Genomic DNA, 15,415 nt, shown 5'->3' with positions numbered 1-15,415 from the left:
CCATGGCCTGATGCCTCTGCTGTCCCCAAAGGCCTCCGCTCAGACACGTGTGTGTTCCATAGCTAGAAAGCTAAAAATAGGACTGGGAACTTCTGTGGCTCCTTGTTTATAGTTATGTTGATAACAATCAGTAAAAAAGGTAAGATTTTAACATTTTAATGCTCTTTAATAGGCATGACGAATATTGTGGAGTGATTTTTGAACTAGAGGGGCAGACAGAGTGTCTGTTCCCCATCACAGGTGTTCTTGGTGGTGTGATATTGGGGAGCAGTAGTGGGATCCTGCAGACTGACCTTTCCTGCCCCATCAGAAGAGCTTGCAGGGTGCTTTGCTGCCTCCTGTTCTGCTCGTGGTCATGCCAGGCAGACAGCAGTGCTGCCCTCAACTGAGCGCTGCCTGAGTTTCCTGTCCTTGAGGTGACCTTGGGGCTGGGGTTATGGCTCAGTGGTAGAGCACTCGCCTAGCACATGGGAGTGCCTCACTTCTGACTGTGGGAGAAGTACCCCTGAGAACACTGGATGGTTCAAGGGACAAAAGAGAGTGAAGACTTCCTTCTGAGACCCTGGGTTCTGGTGCCTTTTGGTTAGCCTTTTTTGTTTCTTGGTAAACACATATTTCCTAGTCTGGACATTCAAGAACTTATCTACAACCACCTATTCATAGCCTATTAGGCATTTTTCAAATTTTATTTTCAGTTTTAGGGGGATATAAATTTTTAAATTAAATTTGTATATATTTTTTAAGAGTATTTATTTTTTTAGTTATAGATGGACACAACACAATGCCTTTATTTTTATGTGGTGCTGAGGATCGAACCCGGGTCCCACCCGTGCTAGCGAGCGCTCTACTGCTGAGCCACAATCCCAGCCCAACACATGGGAACTCTTACCCCAGCCGTCCCTGTGGTTTTGTCATATGTTGTGTAGCAGTGGCCTGACAGGATGTCAAAGCTGCTGAGCATCATGGAGAGGTTTTACCCTGCACCAGTCTCATGGCGGCACCTTCTCATTTGCTCGGGGTGGAGTGCCCATGTCTGCTGTGTCTTCCCCACATTCACTGCTGCTTTTCCTGACTTCAGTAGATGAAGGGTTTTTCTTTTGACTTTTAAAGAAATGTATGTGTAAAGTACAGAAATGAAACACTAAAAGTTAGTTTTTTAGGAATTTTTCTGAAGTTTAGGGCAGTGCTTTCTAAAGCGTGAGGTTGAGATGCCCACGTCCTGGCTTGTAGAATCCCTGGCACGCCTCCCCTGAGCAGAACATCCCCACAGATCCCAGGAAAACACATCCAGTGGTCCTGCAGCCGGTTCTCTTGCACCCCTCACAGCACACCCAGAGGTGTGCCACCACAGGGTGGCACCCCTTGTCACACCCTGGAATTGCCCAGTGGAGTCTGTTTTCAGAAGCATTTCCAACAGTGGGAGCTAGAGTCCCAGCTTCCCACAGAAGAAGGTTTTCAGTGAAATATGTGTACTGACCCCTCAGGTATTGTTCTCTTTTAAAACTGGGAAGCTGTGTCCATATTTATGTTCCAGTTTCTTTTAAGGTTTGAGGCCTCAAGTATATAATGAAGGAAGAGATGTTTACACTTGCTGTGTTTCCAGAGGAAGCTTGTTAGTAGTTTGGTGCTGCAAATAAAAAGAGTAAGAAGGTTTTTTTTTTTTTTAAATTAGGGGGAACACCCAGTCTGAAATCACTGTGGCTGAACCAAGAGCCAGCAGTGCAGGCCCGGCGTTTGGATGCTCTCCTAGCCTGTTTCAACCTCTCCTCTTCAAGAGACGAGCTGCTGGCTGTCGAAAGCCCGTTGAGAGCTCTGTGCTGCCTCTTGATCTACCTCTTTGTCCAGGTAACACTAAGTTCTGTTGCTGTGTCTGAAGCTGATCTTCACTCTGGCCCATTTTTCCTGGGGTGCTATGGCTGTCCCTGGGGTATCTTTTCCCAGTGTCTCTTCCATGGAACACTGTTAGTCTTTCGAGTTGCTCACAGAAGAAGAAGGCTCTGTGAGGGCTGGGGTTGTGCTCAGTGATAAGAGTTCTTGCCTAGTCTGTATGAGGCACTGGGTTCAATTCTCAGCTCCACATATAAATAAATGAATAAAATAAAGATCTATCAACATCTAAAAAAAAAAAAGACTTTGTGCTCAGATGTGACTAAGGGCTGTCTCTGCTCTAAACTCAGGAGTTATGGTACATATTAGTCAGAAGCTTTGGAAAGGTGAGGTGCTTTGGTTTCACTGTCTCAGGCTGTCACCCCTGCCCTTGGTCCTCCTGTGATTAGTGGGTGGCTTCTGCTTCTATGTCCCTTCTGCTCCTGGGTCCCATAGAGTGGTGGGTGAAAGTGGCTGGCTTCTCCCTTGGTTGCTCTGCCTTTGGGCAGTCCCTGCAGCTTCCTCAGGTCATGTCCATTCCTTTATCCAAAAATGTTTTCTGAGTATATAACTTCCTTTTCCAATCTGCAAACGAGCTAATAGCAATAGCTGCTTCTGGGGTTATTGGAAGCCATATTCTAGAGTATGTGAAATGTTTTGCAGTAGTGCCCTGTAAGATGTCCACTGATGTCCTTGCTATTCTTGACACTAATGTTCTCCTGCCTTAAGGAACTCATGTGGCCCTGGCTATGGACTGCGCCGTAAGAATTGCAGTGCCAGATCCTTCATGTTAGTGTCACTCAGCAAGTTGGTCTATTTGTTTTTCAGTAGTCTTACATTTTAGTTTATGTAAGAAAATCATAAAAGCCAATTAAAAGGTGCCACAGTCTGGCTGCAGCAAAATAACCGGGGGGTGACGAGCAACTTGTGTAGATTGATACAGCAGGAGTGGGAGCCGTTTATTGTAGGACAAGAGCAGTATTTATACATTCCACACAGCTTATCTTAATTAGCATAAAATAGATACAGCAGTCAACCAATAAGGAATCTCCACACTTAATGGCTCCCTGGCTCCACCTCACAAACCACTCCCTCTGGCATTTTGCCAGGCACCATCCAGTCTTGTTTACAGACTCTAACAAAAAGGCTTTTCTTTTTTTTTTTTTTTTTTTTTTTCCCATATTTGTGATCGTGGTGGACACTTGTTAAAGGTGTCTCCTTCCCACACTTGTCTTCAGAAGCATCATTCCTGCTTGTGGTGTGTGTCTCTTCTACAGCCGTCAGGACAGTCACTGGCCCTGTGAACATCAGGCCCCATCTCCCTGTTGCCCTCCCTCTGGGGTGGGTCTGCTCTGGCATGTATTGTTCAGCTTCTAGTCGTGTAGAGTGAAATGTCATTCAGTTATTAAGTATTCTCTGCCCATTCTGTAGCTACCATTTTGTAAAAACAGGATGTGTTTAGACAGATCTTCTGTTACTGATTTTATAGCATATACTAGTAGAAACTTTAGTTTTTGTTACTGGATTGAGTAGAATACTTCTTTGTACAAGATAGAAAAGCATAAATTTATATAGATGTCAGGAATTTTGTAATATTTAAGTATTAAAATTTCTTTGGTATGCACGTTAACGGTCCATCAGTATATCATTGGTTACTTTTTTTCATTTATCTTCATATGTCTATGGTTGAATTTGAGACGTAGTGAAACTGGGAAACAGTGGATAGCCAGAAAGTGGACTTTTCTCACCCATAACAATGAGTGCTTTGCTGGCAGTACTGTGTGCAGTGGAGTGGCATGCATCAGCACTCTTGGGATGGGCACGTTGAGCACCTTTTCCCCCAGTGGAGATGGCTTTGTGATCCATCTCTGGTCATGCAACAGCTCTCCTGTGCTCCCCTTCATTGTGCAGGCAGGAAGAGCCCAGCATCCCAGAGCTTAGCATCATGTCCACTTCACCTTGTGCTGCTGTCCATCTGGAAAAAGCCCTTGCGTTCTTGTGTGGTAGTGGAGTCGGGGGTAACTGGGTAGTGCAGTGGCCACGAGGACAGTGGCATCTCAGGTGTGTGCGAGGTAGGAGAGGGGCAGAGGCACAGTCTGTCTCTGCTCTTCCGGCTTCTTCGTCACCACGGCTCACTTGAGACTCAGCTTTCCCACTCTGTCTCTGTCCCTTGTTTCTCTGTCTCTTCTCTGTATTTCTGTCAGCCCTTTTGAATCCACAAAAAATGAGAGGGTTCATGCTGTGGGACTCTGGCAAGAACACAGCTCTGTTCAGGTTGTCGGAGGTGGATGTGCCCCTCCTGCCACCCCAGCTCTGCCTAGCTGTGGTGCTGTCTGGAGAACCTGTGTGGTCTGCTCTGTGGTGTGTGCCCAAAGTGCTCGCCATATTGCTCTACGACTCGACTGGGTTGGCACCTCCTGATCACTCCCAGACAGTCTGAGCCTTTCTTCCTGGCTAGAGAGGAGCCAGACCTTACTGGAAATCCAGGTTCCCTGTCCAGCCTAACCTGAGTCATGTGCACAGCTGAGGACACCAGAGGGCTTTGAGCCGGGGGCTGTGTATGGGAAGCGGAGCAGCTGTGCTTTCCCACAGACAGGCCCTATTGCTTCCCCAGCTTAAGAAGCATTGTGTGCCCACATGTGTTCCTACTTGTGTTTCTGTGTATATGTGGCATGCCCATGTTCAGTGACTCAGGTCAACTACCGAAGCCTTGGATTTTTCTTGTGACCTAATGCAGACCTTTTCTGTTGCTTTCAGGTGGACACACTCTGCCTGGAGGATCTGCATGCATTTGTTGCCCAGGCCTTGTGCCTCCAGGGAAAATCAACCGCACAGCTTGTGGACCTGCAGGTACAGACCCCACCAGCCAGGTGCCCCGGTCTTGAGATGGCCACTCTGTGACCAGAGGCTGTGTGCTTCCATCCCTTTCCACTGCAGTGGTATTCCATTGACAGGATTAGAAGTTGTATGTGCCCAGGGCTCTTCTCAGCTTGTTTTCCTCCTGCATGGCTCTGAGATGGGCCCCAGGCCAGATGCTGATGGTGCTGCTGAGTTCCCATGGGTTCTCGGCCCTGGCCCGATGGTCTCATGGTTTTGGAGAAGAGCTTACTGGACTCTTGGTTAGCATTACTGTGGGGAAGTAGCACCTGTTCTTTACCTCCATGTGCATGCTGCACATGTGTGCATATGTGTGGACTGAACACATGCACACTTTTCCTTGTCACTACTCACTGCATTAAACAATGCAGTGCAGCAATTATTTTTATAACATTTATACTGTGTTAGATGTTATATATGATCCAGAAATGATTGAAAGCACACAGGGGTAGGGACATGGGTGCAGAACATACAAAATCATACATAATCTCATGAGTGGACTTGACCATCCACAGGCTTGGTTTCTGGGGAGCACTGGGGCCAGTCCCCTGCAGGTGCTGAAGGACGATTATTCACCCATTTGTTTACACATGTAGAAATACCCAAGATAGGAAATCAAGAAATACAAGTCCTGAGCTGCAGTAATTACATAAGGAGAACCAGGAGAAGGAAAGAGAAAGGAGTACTTCCATTTAGCAGAGAACAGAACATGGCTTTTTCCATGCTGTGTGAAGGACAGTCCTGAGAATGCTGGAACACTGCTCTTGGGCCTGAGGAGGAACAAGAACTTCCCTTGGAAGGTCAAACCACATCTTCTGGTCTGCAGGTTGCCAGTGTAACTGGCCTCATGGGCTTCTAGCTTATAATTCTGGGGCTATGCCTGTGTTTCACCCTTTAGTAGGGTCACATGGTTGATAACAGCCTGTGTGAAAACGAGCATGTGCACACGCCGATGTTTTAGAGTTTGAGTAATTGTCTTTACTCATATTAAGTAAGTTACTTAAGCACAGAGTTATAAGAACAGACACCAAGAATTCCCTTCTTCGGAGGACAGGAGCTTGGGTCTTGGCCCCTGAGGAGAGCTCTGCCAGGGCCAAGGACTGGCTGGCTCAGGTCCCCTGGCTGGGCAGTGTCTTAGTGTGCTCTGACATAAATGCTGTGGACACTGGTGTTTAATGCTCACTTCCCGGGTCTTGCCTTTGTGAAGTGGGAGGAGCCATGAGTGCTGGTTCACTTTGTAACTTCTAACTCAAGTGGGCTACCTGCTGTCTCAGAATTTAAAGGGGGGTGATAGCCACCTTGTCCACCCCACAGTGCTTTGTAGCAATCTGATGTTTGGTCAGAATAAATTCCTCTATAAAACAGGTCTGTGGTGGTTTAGATATAGCCTCACTGGGGCCAGCCCTGGCGTCCACACTCTGGGATGCCTCTTGAGCCTGTGCCTGGCCTGGGGTTCAGTGGCCATCTAAAATTCCCTGTGGCCCCTGGAGGACCAGCAGAACTCCAGCTTTCTCTGCCCTCCTGTCATCTCTATGGGTCTCTGTACAAGAATGCCCCCACCCCCTGCAGCTTTGTCCCCAATTTCTTGTCAAGTGGAAGACTCCCCAAGCTGAAAACTTCTGGATCTTTTTTTCACACTGAGAGCTCAGTGAGCTGGGGTCTCCAAGAGGCTAGCCACCTTTGCATGGCCACTCCTTAAGAAGTTCTTGGTCATATTTTGATTGGGGAATTAGAAGAAAAAAACATTAGTTGATGTTCAGAGAAATCCTTTCACAAAGTCCAAGCTGTGCCTTGGTGAAAAGTGGCTTGTGGGCATGGGCTGCTTCTGGAAGGTGGTCCCAGGTCTCCCAGGGCGAGCGCTGGAGCCCAGGCAGTCCCCCACTGCTCATGGGTGTGGAGCAGAGTCCCTTCAGCTCTGGGTACTCTGAAGGGCAGAGAGGAGCATGAAGAAGCAGGGAGCTGTGTGCTGACCTGTCCAGGCTGGCGCATCACCAGCGGTGGTTCTGCAGGCCTTCACCTAGGGCCCTGTGTGCTCAGCAGTCACCTGACACCAACTTTGCTGTGACAGTTTGTAGCCCTCTGAGCCAGGCATTCTCACAGCTTGCACCAAACTCTTGAACCTTTGTTGTTGGTATCTCTGTTAGGTGAGTTGAAACTGCCATCTGTTAGCTTCAGGTTTCTAACAATCTTTGTATCTCCCATGATTCACACACATTTGAAACTTTCACACTCTGATAATTTGGGCTGTAAAGATTCTAGGAATGATTTGGAAGATCTCTTAAAATATGTCATCTCCACTATTCTCTCCAAAGTGACAGGGCTGCGCTCAGCCCTTGGGGCCTCTCATCAAGGCCCTGGGGCTCAGTCCCTCACGTGACTGTTCTTTGTGTTCATCCTACCCTCATCTCTTCTGCTGGTTCTGCCTCCTGGCTGGAAAACCCTAGTGTCTTCAACTTAGGATGGTGTTCTCCAGCGTTGCTTCCACTCCTGGGCCTCTCTGGTCATCAGGCCAGCTCTGCGACATGGGTATATGTTCCCTCTCTCCTTCATTTCTCCTTCAGTTCCTTCTAATGGAAACTCTGCTCCCCCTTGCACAGAACCACCAAGGCAGAAGTTAAAAGCCCCTCGATGCCACTCAAGTAGGCACCCGGTCTCTGCACCTCTGGGGTTCCCTCTGCTGAGCCTGTGCTGTCTTTCTACTTCTCTGTTAAGTGCAGCTCTTGCTCTGAGGGCGCGTGCTGCCCCGCTCCACACACACACCTCCCACAAGGTGGGTCTGGAGCATGTCCTGGGCTGGTTGCTCTGTGGGATCCTAGGTCAAGACAGTGAACCAAATGCCCACTGGTGGTTTTCAGAGTGCCTTCCTCTGCCAGACTGTGAAGACTCTTGGAAGGAAGGGGCCCATGTTTGGCTCCTGGTTATTTTCAGTACCCTGTACACTGCCATCAAATATTATCCTCTGCAGTTGAAAGGTACACCAGCAGTTCCCGAGATGGGCGGCGTCCATCTGGTCCAGTCATGCGGCTGTTTAATTGCATGTAGTGCTGCATGAAGCTGCCTTTGCAAATGTTCCCTGACCTTCCCTGTGGGGTTCCCAGCAGTACCCTTGGAAGAGCTGATTGCGGGGTGTGGCACTGGCCCTGGGATCCCAGAAAGTCAGAAGAGAGTGCCCTTCCTCCCTCTGGAGACACCCACTCCACTGCATGCAAGTGCTGCAGGTCTGTTAACTTGGTGAAGCCAGGAGCCCCTGGGCACATGTGGGTGTGGATAACTGGAATGATTTGGGGATTGCTTGGTGGGTTCCTAGGTTGGAAAGCCAGTTAGGGCTCTGGTGTTGATGGTGTCAAGGGAGGGAGAAGAACATGTGCCCTGTGGCAGCGCACCCCTGCTGCCAGGATCCGTGTTGGCTGAGCACCGCATTCTGCCTATGTCCTGTGGTTCCTATCTGGAGGCTGCCTCTTCTGATTTCAGCACCTTCATGTGAGTGAAGCCATGAGCACTTCAAGGCCATCCGGATTTTGAGACCAGGTATCATAAAGCAAAGCAGTGGGAGGTGTGGGTCTGCACAGCTGCACCTGTGAGTTGAGGATGTGGGTGCGGGTGATACCTGGGGCTTTCCGAGATAGTGGGTGGGAGAGTTGGGATCTATTTACTGCCTGGTCTTGCATCCTTGCCTTGCCACATGGGCATCTGTGGTGGCCTGGGTGATGCATCCTTGGCCTTTTAAACTAGAGGTGGATCTTGGACCTTACCTTTATATTTTGTCCCTGTTTTCAAATAATGTCTGAAAAAAGAGATTGTGAACAGTGTTTTCAGTGATAGACACTGGGCCATGACCCTGTGAGTCCCCTGTGGGACAGAGGGCTCCCGGGGAGGATCTGTCTCAGAGAGTTGTTTGCTAAGCAGTGAGCTGGCTCTCCCAGCTGGGTTGTGGAAAGGAGATGACTTTCCAAGCCTAGCAGGGTCGTGGAGGAGGGGCCATTTTGACTTCAGGTGGCCCAGTGGGAGAACTAATGTAGGAGAGGGGCCATTTTGACTTCAGGGGGCCCACTAGGAGAACGAAGTCATGCCACCCAGTCAGAGGGCTGCTTCCAGTGAGAGGCAGCAATGTGTTTGCTGAAATCTGGGGGAACATCCTGGGGGCTAAATCAATTAAAGAGAGAGAAAGAAAGAGAGAAAGAGAGAAGAAAAAGAAAGAAACAAAGAAAATGGAGATGTGTGGAATGCAACCTTTCAGTGATAGGTCCAGAGTCCAGGCTTGAGATACAATCAAGTCTTTCTCCACTGGTTAGAAGGGGCACTGTGTTGCAACCACTGAGTCAGGTTCTGCTGCCCAAAGACTCGTGGGATGCAGAGTGCCCCCAAAGCAACCCTGTGATGTGGGATGGGGGACTGCCACACTGTCTCACTTGCCCAAAGGGAGAGGGGCGATAGGGAAAGGGTGTGACTTGGGTGGCCATCCCACTGGAACCTGCTGGAGTGGGGAGGGCACAAGGGAACACTTCCCAGGACTCTTGGCCACCTGCCCATCAGATAGGAAGATGGGTGAGGAGAATCAGAGAAGATCATGCTCTTGAGATGCATGAGGTGTGGGGGCTGTGCTGAGCTCACTGAGGAGTAGGATTTGCAGGAGACCAAAGGACCATGGATGCGAGGAGTTCCCTGTCATTGCATGCTGTTGAAAAGCATTTTGCTGTTTACCAGCAAATAGGTAATTTGTTGAAATAAACACATCAAGTGAACAGTGATTCCGGCCTTGTTCTGCCTTTAGTCCTGTTGGTTGTGGATGTGATACACAGAGCCCCACAGGTCTTTCTCAGCCTGACACCAGGAGCTTGGGGTCATTTCTGATAGGGGCTCTTTTTCCTTTAAGTGCTGTCTCCACATTTAGGCCCTGATAGAGAAAGCATGAAGTAGAACCTGCCCACACCATACATTTTTAAATGGTAAGGGAGAAGTCAAAAGAAGAATGATACATCATGATGTGAAAATTACATTAAATGAACGTTTCAGTGCCTGAAATCAAGTTTTATGGCACTCAGCAGTTCACATTCATTGAGCTGTGTTGTCTGGGATGCAGAGTTGAGACACTGTGAAGGAGCCATGTGCTCTTGCAGATACGCTGGTTCTTGGCTCATGTGAGCAGGTAGGACAGCAGGCTCAGGGATTGCAGAAGGGCAGGAGTGTACCCACGTCCTTGAATGGGATCTACCAGCCAAACACACCCCAGGACACCTTGAGTCCCTGCATGAGGTGGGCAAGTTTGTGATGTTTCTGAGGTCTTCTGTGGTCAGTTCTGATGTCATTCTTTTGAGGTGAATGAGTCTCATCTTGTTTTGCAGGTAGAAAAGAAGTCATCAAGAGCTCTGCATCTTGTAGTGGTCCCCAGGAGGTCAGAGAGCTGTGAATTTGAGTTCCTAACTCTTGCATTCAGTTCCACCCAGTTGTACAGTAGAACCTGATTCAGAAGTCCACAGGCACTGAGGATGTGGCTCTGCCACCTGTGGAGGCTCTGTTCCTCCAGATTGCCTTATTCCTGTCAAGTACCTAGTTGCAGTACTGCTGGCATAGTGGGATGCCAGGCTACCTTGCCCAGCTCCTCAGTCTCACGGATAGGAGGCTCTGCAACCCAGTTTGGTGGAAACATTAGCTCAGGGTCTAGGTACTGGTGCTGTGGGAAATGAGGAAGAGGCTAGGGTCTGGGTTTCATTCCTTCTACAGCACCTCTGAATGATGCTCAAGGATGTCGTGTGTAGAAGGTATGCCTAGGACCCTTCTGTGTGAAGGTCCCTCCTAGTGCTGCTCTTGCCGGTGAACCCTGCAATTCTGTGGATAGAACCAAAATACTTGGGGAATACATTAATCAAACCCTCAGAGTAGTGCTTTCCTGAATAAACCCTAAAACATCAGCACAATCAGAATTGTCTAAACATGTACTTAAGAGGCATTTAGGAAAGTGCTTTCTTTTATCATCGTTCAATAAAACTGGAGGAATGAAACAATAGATGTGTGTCAGTTTGGGTAGCCACAACAAACTTCTGTGGACAGAGTTGCTTAAACCACAAACATTTCGTTTCTCACAGTTTTGAAGACTTAAATCCCAAGTGAGACACCCCTGGGTTTGGTGTCTGGGGAGGGCCTTCCAGTTTCCTTGCTCCAGCACTCTAGTCTCTTCTCAAGGGCCTGGAGAAGTCACCTGTACCTCGTCATCACCCTCTCCCCATGCCGTCAGTCGGGGCGAGATTGCAAACAACAAGGATACAAACAGTCCACAGTGTTCTGCTTCTGACCCCCCAAAATTTCTGTACTCACATGTAAATCATATTTATTTAAAAAGTAGTGCTAAAATTCTTAACTCATTTTAGAATCAACGAGTGTATATTATGACTATACAACCAGTATAATTCACATCATATATAACCAGAAGAATGAGAAATTATACTCCATTATGTGTCAAAATGCATTTTACTGTCATGCATAACTAATTAGAACATAGGCATAATTCTACCCAAGGCGAAGCCCCACAACCCTGAGCCTGTGGCCAGACGGGTGTGGGCCTGCACAGTGTGGATCTGGAGACTGGACGTTCCAGGCTAGGCTCCCACAGGTTTGCTGCGTGGTGAATGGATTGGTGGTGGAGTAGTGGCCTAGGATGGAAGTTCCTGATCCTGGCCCACCGGGATGGATCAGGCTTCAGCCAGGGAGCTTGCGGTCTATACTGACAGAAACAGAATGCCTTGGAAGTGCTACAGAACTTTTAAGTTGATGTGTAAGCAGAGAAGATGACCGTTCAGATTAGGGGAGCCGATGACAAAGTCTCAAACTTAATAATTAGTTTGGTTTTTTGTTTGCTTTTATATAAATCTTTAAATTTTTTTAATTTTAGTTTTATATTCTGACACATATGTTATGGACCCATTCATTATTTAAATACAAATTATAAACACAATTTTGAGAATGTATTGCACTCCTTAGAAATCATGGTGTGATTCCCAGGGGGAGATGACCACCCTCTTCTTTAAGTAATATATTTTTTTTAGTGCATGAAAATTTGTTCACTAAAATGGGTCTTAAGGTAAACTTTTTGTTGTTGTTGGGTTTTTTTTTTTTTTTTTGGTACTGTGATCGAAGCCAGGGGTGCTTTACCATTGAGCCCCAGCTCTTTTTCTTTTTCTTTTTTTTTTCCCAAGTTTGAGACAAGAGTCTTGCTAAGTTGCCGAGGCTGAAACCCTCCTGCCTCAGCCTTCCAAGTCACTGGAATGACAGGCATGTGCCACCATCTACAGCAAGACAAATTTTTGAAAGAACCAGTATGTGAAATGTGTTGGAGTTTATCAAATATCATGATTATTATAGATTTTTAAACAATCACATTAAATAAGTAACCTTCTGAAAGCAAGAATTTTGAAAAAAAAATGGGAGTTCATTGCCAAAAATAATAAAATTTACTTGGACAAGAAAATAAGACCTTCGTGTTGTGACCTCACGAGGTGGAGCTTGTCTCTGGTGTGGTCTCTGGCTTGTAAGGGCTTTGTGCCTCTCCTGTCCTGCCATCAATAGCCACCTTGCATTCCTGGAAACTGTCTTTCCTTAGCCTGCTTAGGATGGGATTCCATATCCAGGTTTGCACCCTCCACTTGTCTAAATTGCCAGTAAGAAATGAGTTTAATGTGAAAACTGCAGGAGGCATAGAAGCAGCGCTGGCACCTGCCTTGGCTAAGTGGTTGCCACAGGGCCGTGTCTCCTGGCCTGGCTCTCTGAATGTAGGCAGCACTCAGGAAATCAGGGATGTTTCAGAAAACAGGGCAGAGAAACTCCATGGAGGTTTGGGAGCCGCAGGTGGGCGACTCTGAATAGTATATTTCATGGTTCAGTTTGTAGTGAGGAAGCCTAGGGTTCATGGAGCTGCAGGCACATGGAAGAGCAGAGCCTGTCCTGGGGCTGGGGCTGGGGCTGGAGCTGGGGCCGGGGCCATTCAGAGCTTCATGCAGGAAAGTGAGAGGACTCTGAGGACTGCGTGTTGGGCATGTGTCACCAGAGGGTGGAGCCGAGCTGAGCATGCAAGGGCTTGTGGGGACATGAACTGGGACAGTGGAGTTGAAGTTTGAGTTGGAGAGGGAGGGCAAGAATGTTAACAGAATTGTCAGTTGGCAGTGGTGTGTATCTGTGATCCCAGTAACTTGGGAGGCTAAGGCAGGAGGATCGCAACCTCCACCATTTAGTGAGACCTTCAGCAACTTAATGAGACCCGATCTCAAAAACCAAGAAGGGCTGGGGATGTAGCTCAGTGGTTGATTTTGTAATCTGCTACTTTGCTGAATTTGCATATTGCTCTAGCAGTCTTCTGGTGGAACATTTTGGATCTTCTAATTTTCAGATCATGTCATCTGAAAACAGTGATGATTTAACTGCTTCTTTTTCTATTTTTATCCTTTTTTTCTCCCCTTCTCTTGCCTAATTGCTCTGGCTAGAATTTTTAATACTATATTGAATAGGAATGGATGGAGTGGACATCCTTGTCTGGTTCCAGATTTTAAAGGAAATGCTTTTTGTTTACCTCATTTGCTATGTTGTTGGCTTTGGGTTTGTCATATATAGCTTTATGATGTTGAGGTGAGTTTCTTCTGTCCCTAGTTGTTTCAGTGTTTTTATCATGAGTGGGGGCTGATTTTGAGATAATTGATTTTTGTTCTTAATTGTATTTACGTGATGCATTATATTTATTGAGTTGCGTTTGTTAAACCATCTTTGCATTTCTCCGTTAAAACCAAATGGTTATGATGATCAATCTTCTTAATATAGTCTTGATTATAATTTGCTAATATTTTATTCAGGATTTTTGCATCATAAGTTCATTGGGGATATTGGTTCATAGTTGGTTTTTTTTTCTTTTCTTTTTTTTTTTTTTCCTTCCTTGAGGTTTTCTTACCTGGTTTTGATATGCTTTTGATACTGGCTTCACAGAATGAATTTGAAAATGTTGCTTGAATGAATTTTGGAGTTTCTATTCTATGGAATAATTTGAGAAATGTTGGCATTTGTTCTTTTTTAAAGTCTAATAGAATTTAGCTAAGAATCCATTCAGTGTGGACTTTTCTTTGTTGCAAGGCTTTTTATACTAATTTTATTAGTAGTGAGATAGACTTAACTTAGATGACTTAACATCTGTTAAGTCAGATTTATAATATTTTTTCAAGTCTGAAGATTATTCATTGAGTTTATGTTTGGATGACCTATCTTTCAGTGAGAAAAATATGTTGAAACCACCCAATATTATTGTATTGGAGTCTGAATCTTTAATTTGAACATTGTTTTATGTAACTAGGTGCACCAATGTTTGGGGCATAAATATTAACTATTGTTATATCTCTTTGTTCCCTTTGCCAGTATGGAGTGACCTTCTTTGTCTCTTTTGAGGAATTTTGGCTTGAAGCCTGCTTTGTCAGATACGAGAGTAGCTACTCCTGCTTGGTTTGGGGCTCCATTTGCATGCTATATCAATTTCCATTCTTTTGCTTTCAGCCAGTGGTGGTCTTTACCTGTAAGATGCATCTCTTGCAAACAACATATAGTTGGGTCTTGTTTTTTAATCCCTTCTGCCGACGTCTTTTAATTGGAGAATTGAAATTTACATTCATTTTTATTAGAGAGAGCTGTGTATAAATACCTATCATTTGATTCATATCTAATGTTTAATTTGGTTTTGTTTCTCATTTGCTTAACCACCTTTTAGATAAGATTTGTCATTTGTGAGCTCTGGAGGTTTTTTTATTCTGTTTGAAGTAAGTCTTTTAGTGCTGACTTAGTAGCAAGGAATTCTTTTAGTTTCTGTTTATCTTGGAAGATTTTTATTTCCCTTCAGTTTTGAAGAATATCTTTGCTGGATGTAGCAATGTTGGTTGACAGTTATTTTCTTTCAGAGCTTCAACCCAGCATTCCAACCCTCCTCACTTGAAAGTTTTTTTTTTTTTTTTGGTTGTTGTTGTTGTTTTAATGGTTGTAGATGGATATCATGCCTTTATTTGTTTAGTTTTTATGTGGTGCTAAGGATCAAACCTAGTGCCTCACACATGCTAGGCAGGTACTCTGCCACTGAGCTATAGCCTCAGCCCCACTTTAAGAGTTTTTACTGAGAAATCAGAAATGATTCTGACTGGCTTGCCTCTGAATGTGTTCTGATGTTTTCCCTCGAGGCCTTTAAGATTCTGTTCTTGTTTTGTTTGTCTTAGTGTATCACAGAGTGGTTCTTTTTTGATCGTGTCTATTTGGGGTTCTGAATGCTTCCTGTATCTGGAGGTCCATCTCATTCTCAAGGTTTAAATTTTTTCTGTTGTTATTTCCCTGAAGAGGTTATCCATGCCATTAGTCTGTGTTTCATCATCCTCTTCAGTTCCATTGATTTTTAGTTTGGCCTCTTACTGTCCTAGAGTTCTTGCATATTCTGGTCTGGTTTTTTTCTTTCTTTAATACTGTCTGAATGTTCAAGATTGGCATTTTGTCTTTCAGCTCTGAGGTTATGTCTTTAGCATGATCTACTCTGTTAGACATTAACCTGAACATTTCATTTGATTTATTATTATCTTTCATTTCCAAGATTTCTGTGGTTCTTTTTCAGTATCTCTCCTTATCAAATTTATTGTTCATACCCTATACTGACTTCATTGATGGAGTT

General features: G+C 45.7%; 1 protein-coding gene across 5 annotated transcripts in view; it reads left to right on the top strand.

The window, feature by feature from the left end:
• Fam120b (family with sequence similarity 120 member B) overlaps positions 1-15,415 on the top strand; it is a 53,046-nt gene that overhangs the window by 21,259 nt on the left and 16,372 nt on the right. For all 5 annotated transcript variants that reach the window (XM_076858002.1, XM_076858005.1, XM_076858001.1 and 2 more), the window contains exons 5-6: positions 1,673-1,845; positions 4,624-4,716. In XM_076858002.1, the coding sequence (XP_076714117.1) occupies positions 1,673-1,845; positions 4,624-4,716 (266 nt within the window). The remainder of the gene's footprint in view (positions 1-1,672; positions 1,846-4,623; positions 4,717-15,415) is intronic.

This window comes from Callospermophilus lateralis, chromosome 6 (assembly GCF_048772815.1).
Source record: "Callospermophilus lateralis isolate mCalLat2 chromosome 6, mCalLat2.hap1, whole genome shotgun sequence".
Classification (NCBI taxonomy): Eukaryota; Metazoa; Chordata; class Mammalia; order Rodentia; family Sciuridae; genus Callospermophilus; species Callospermophilus lateralis.
This window is presented reverse-complemented; position numbering and strand designations above follow the sequence as displayed.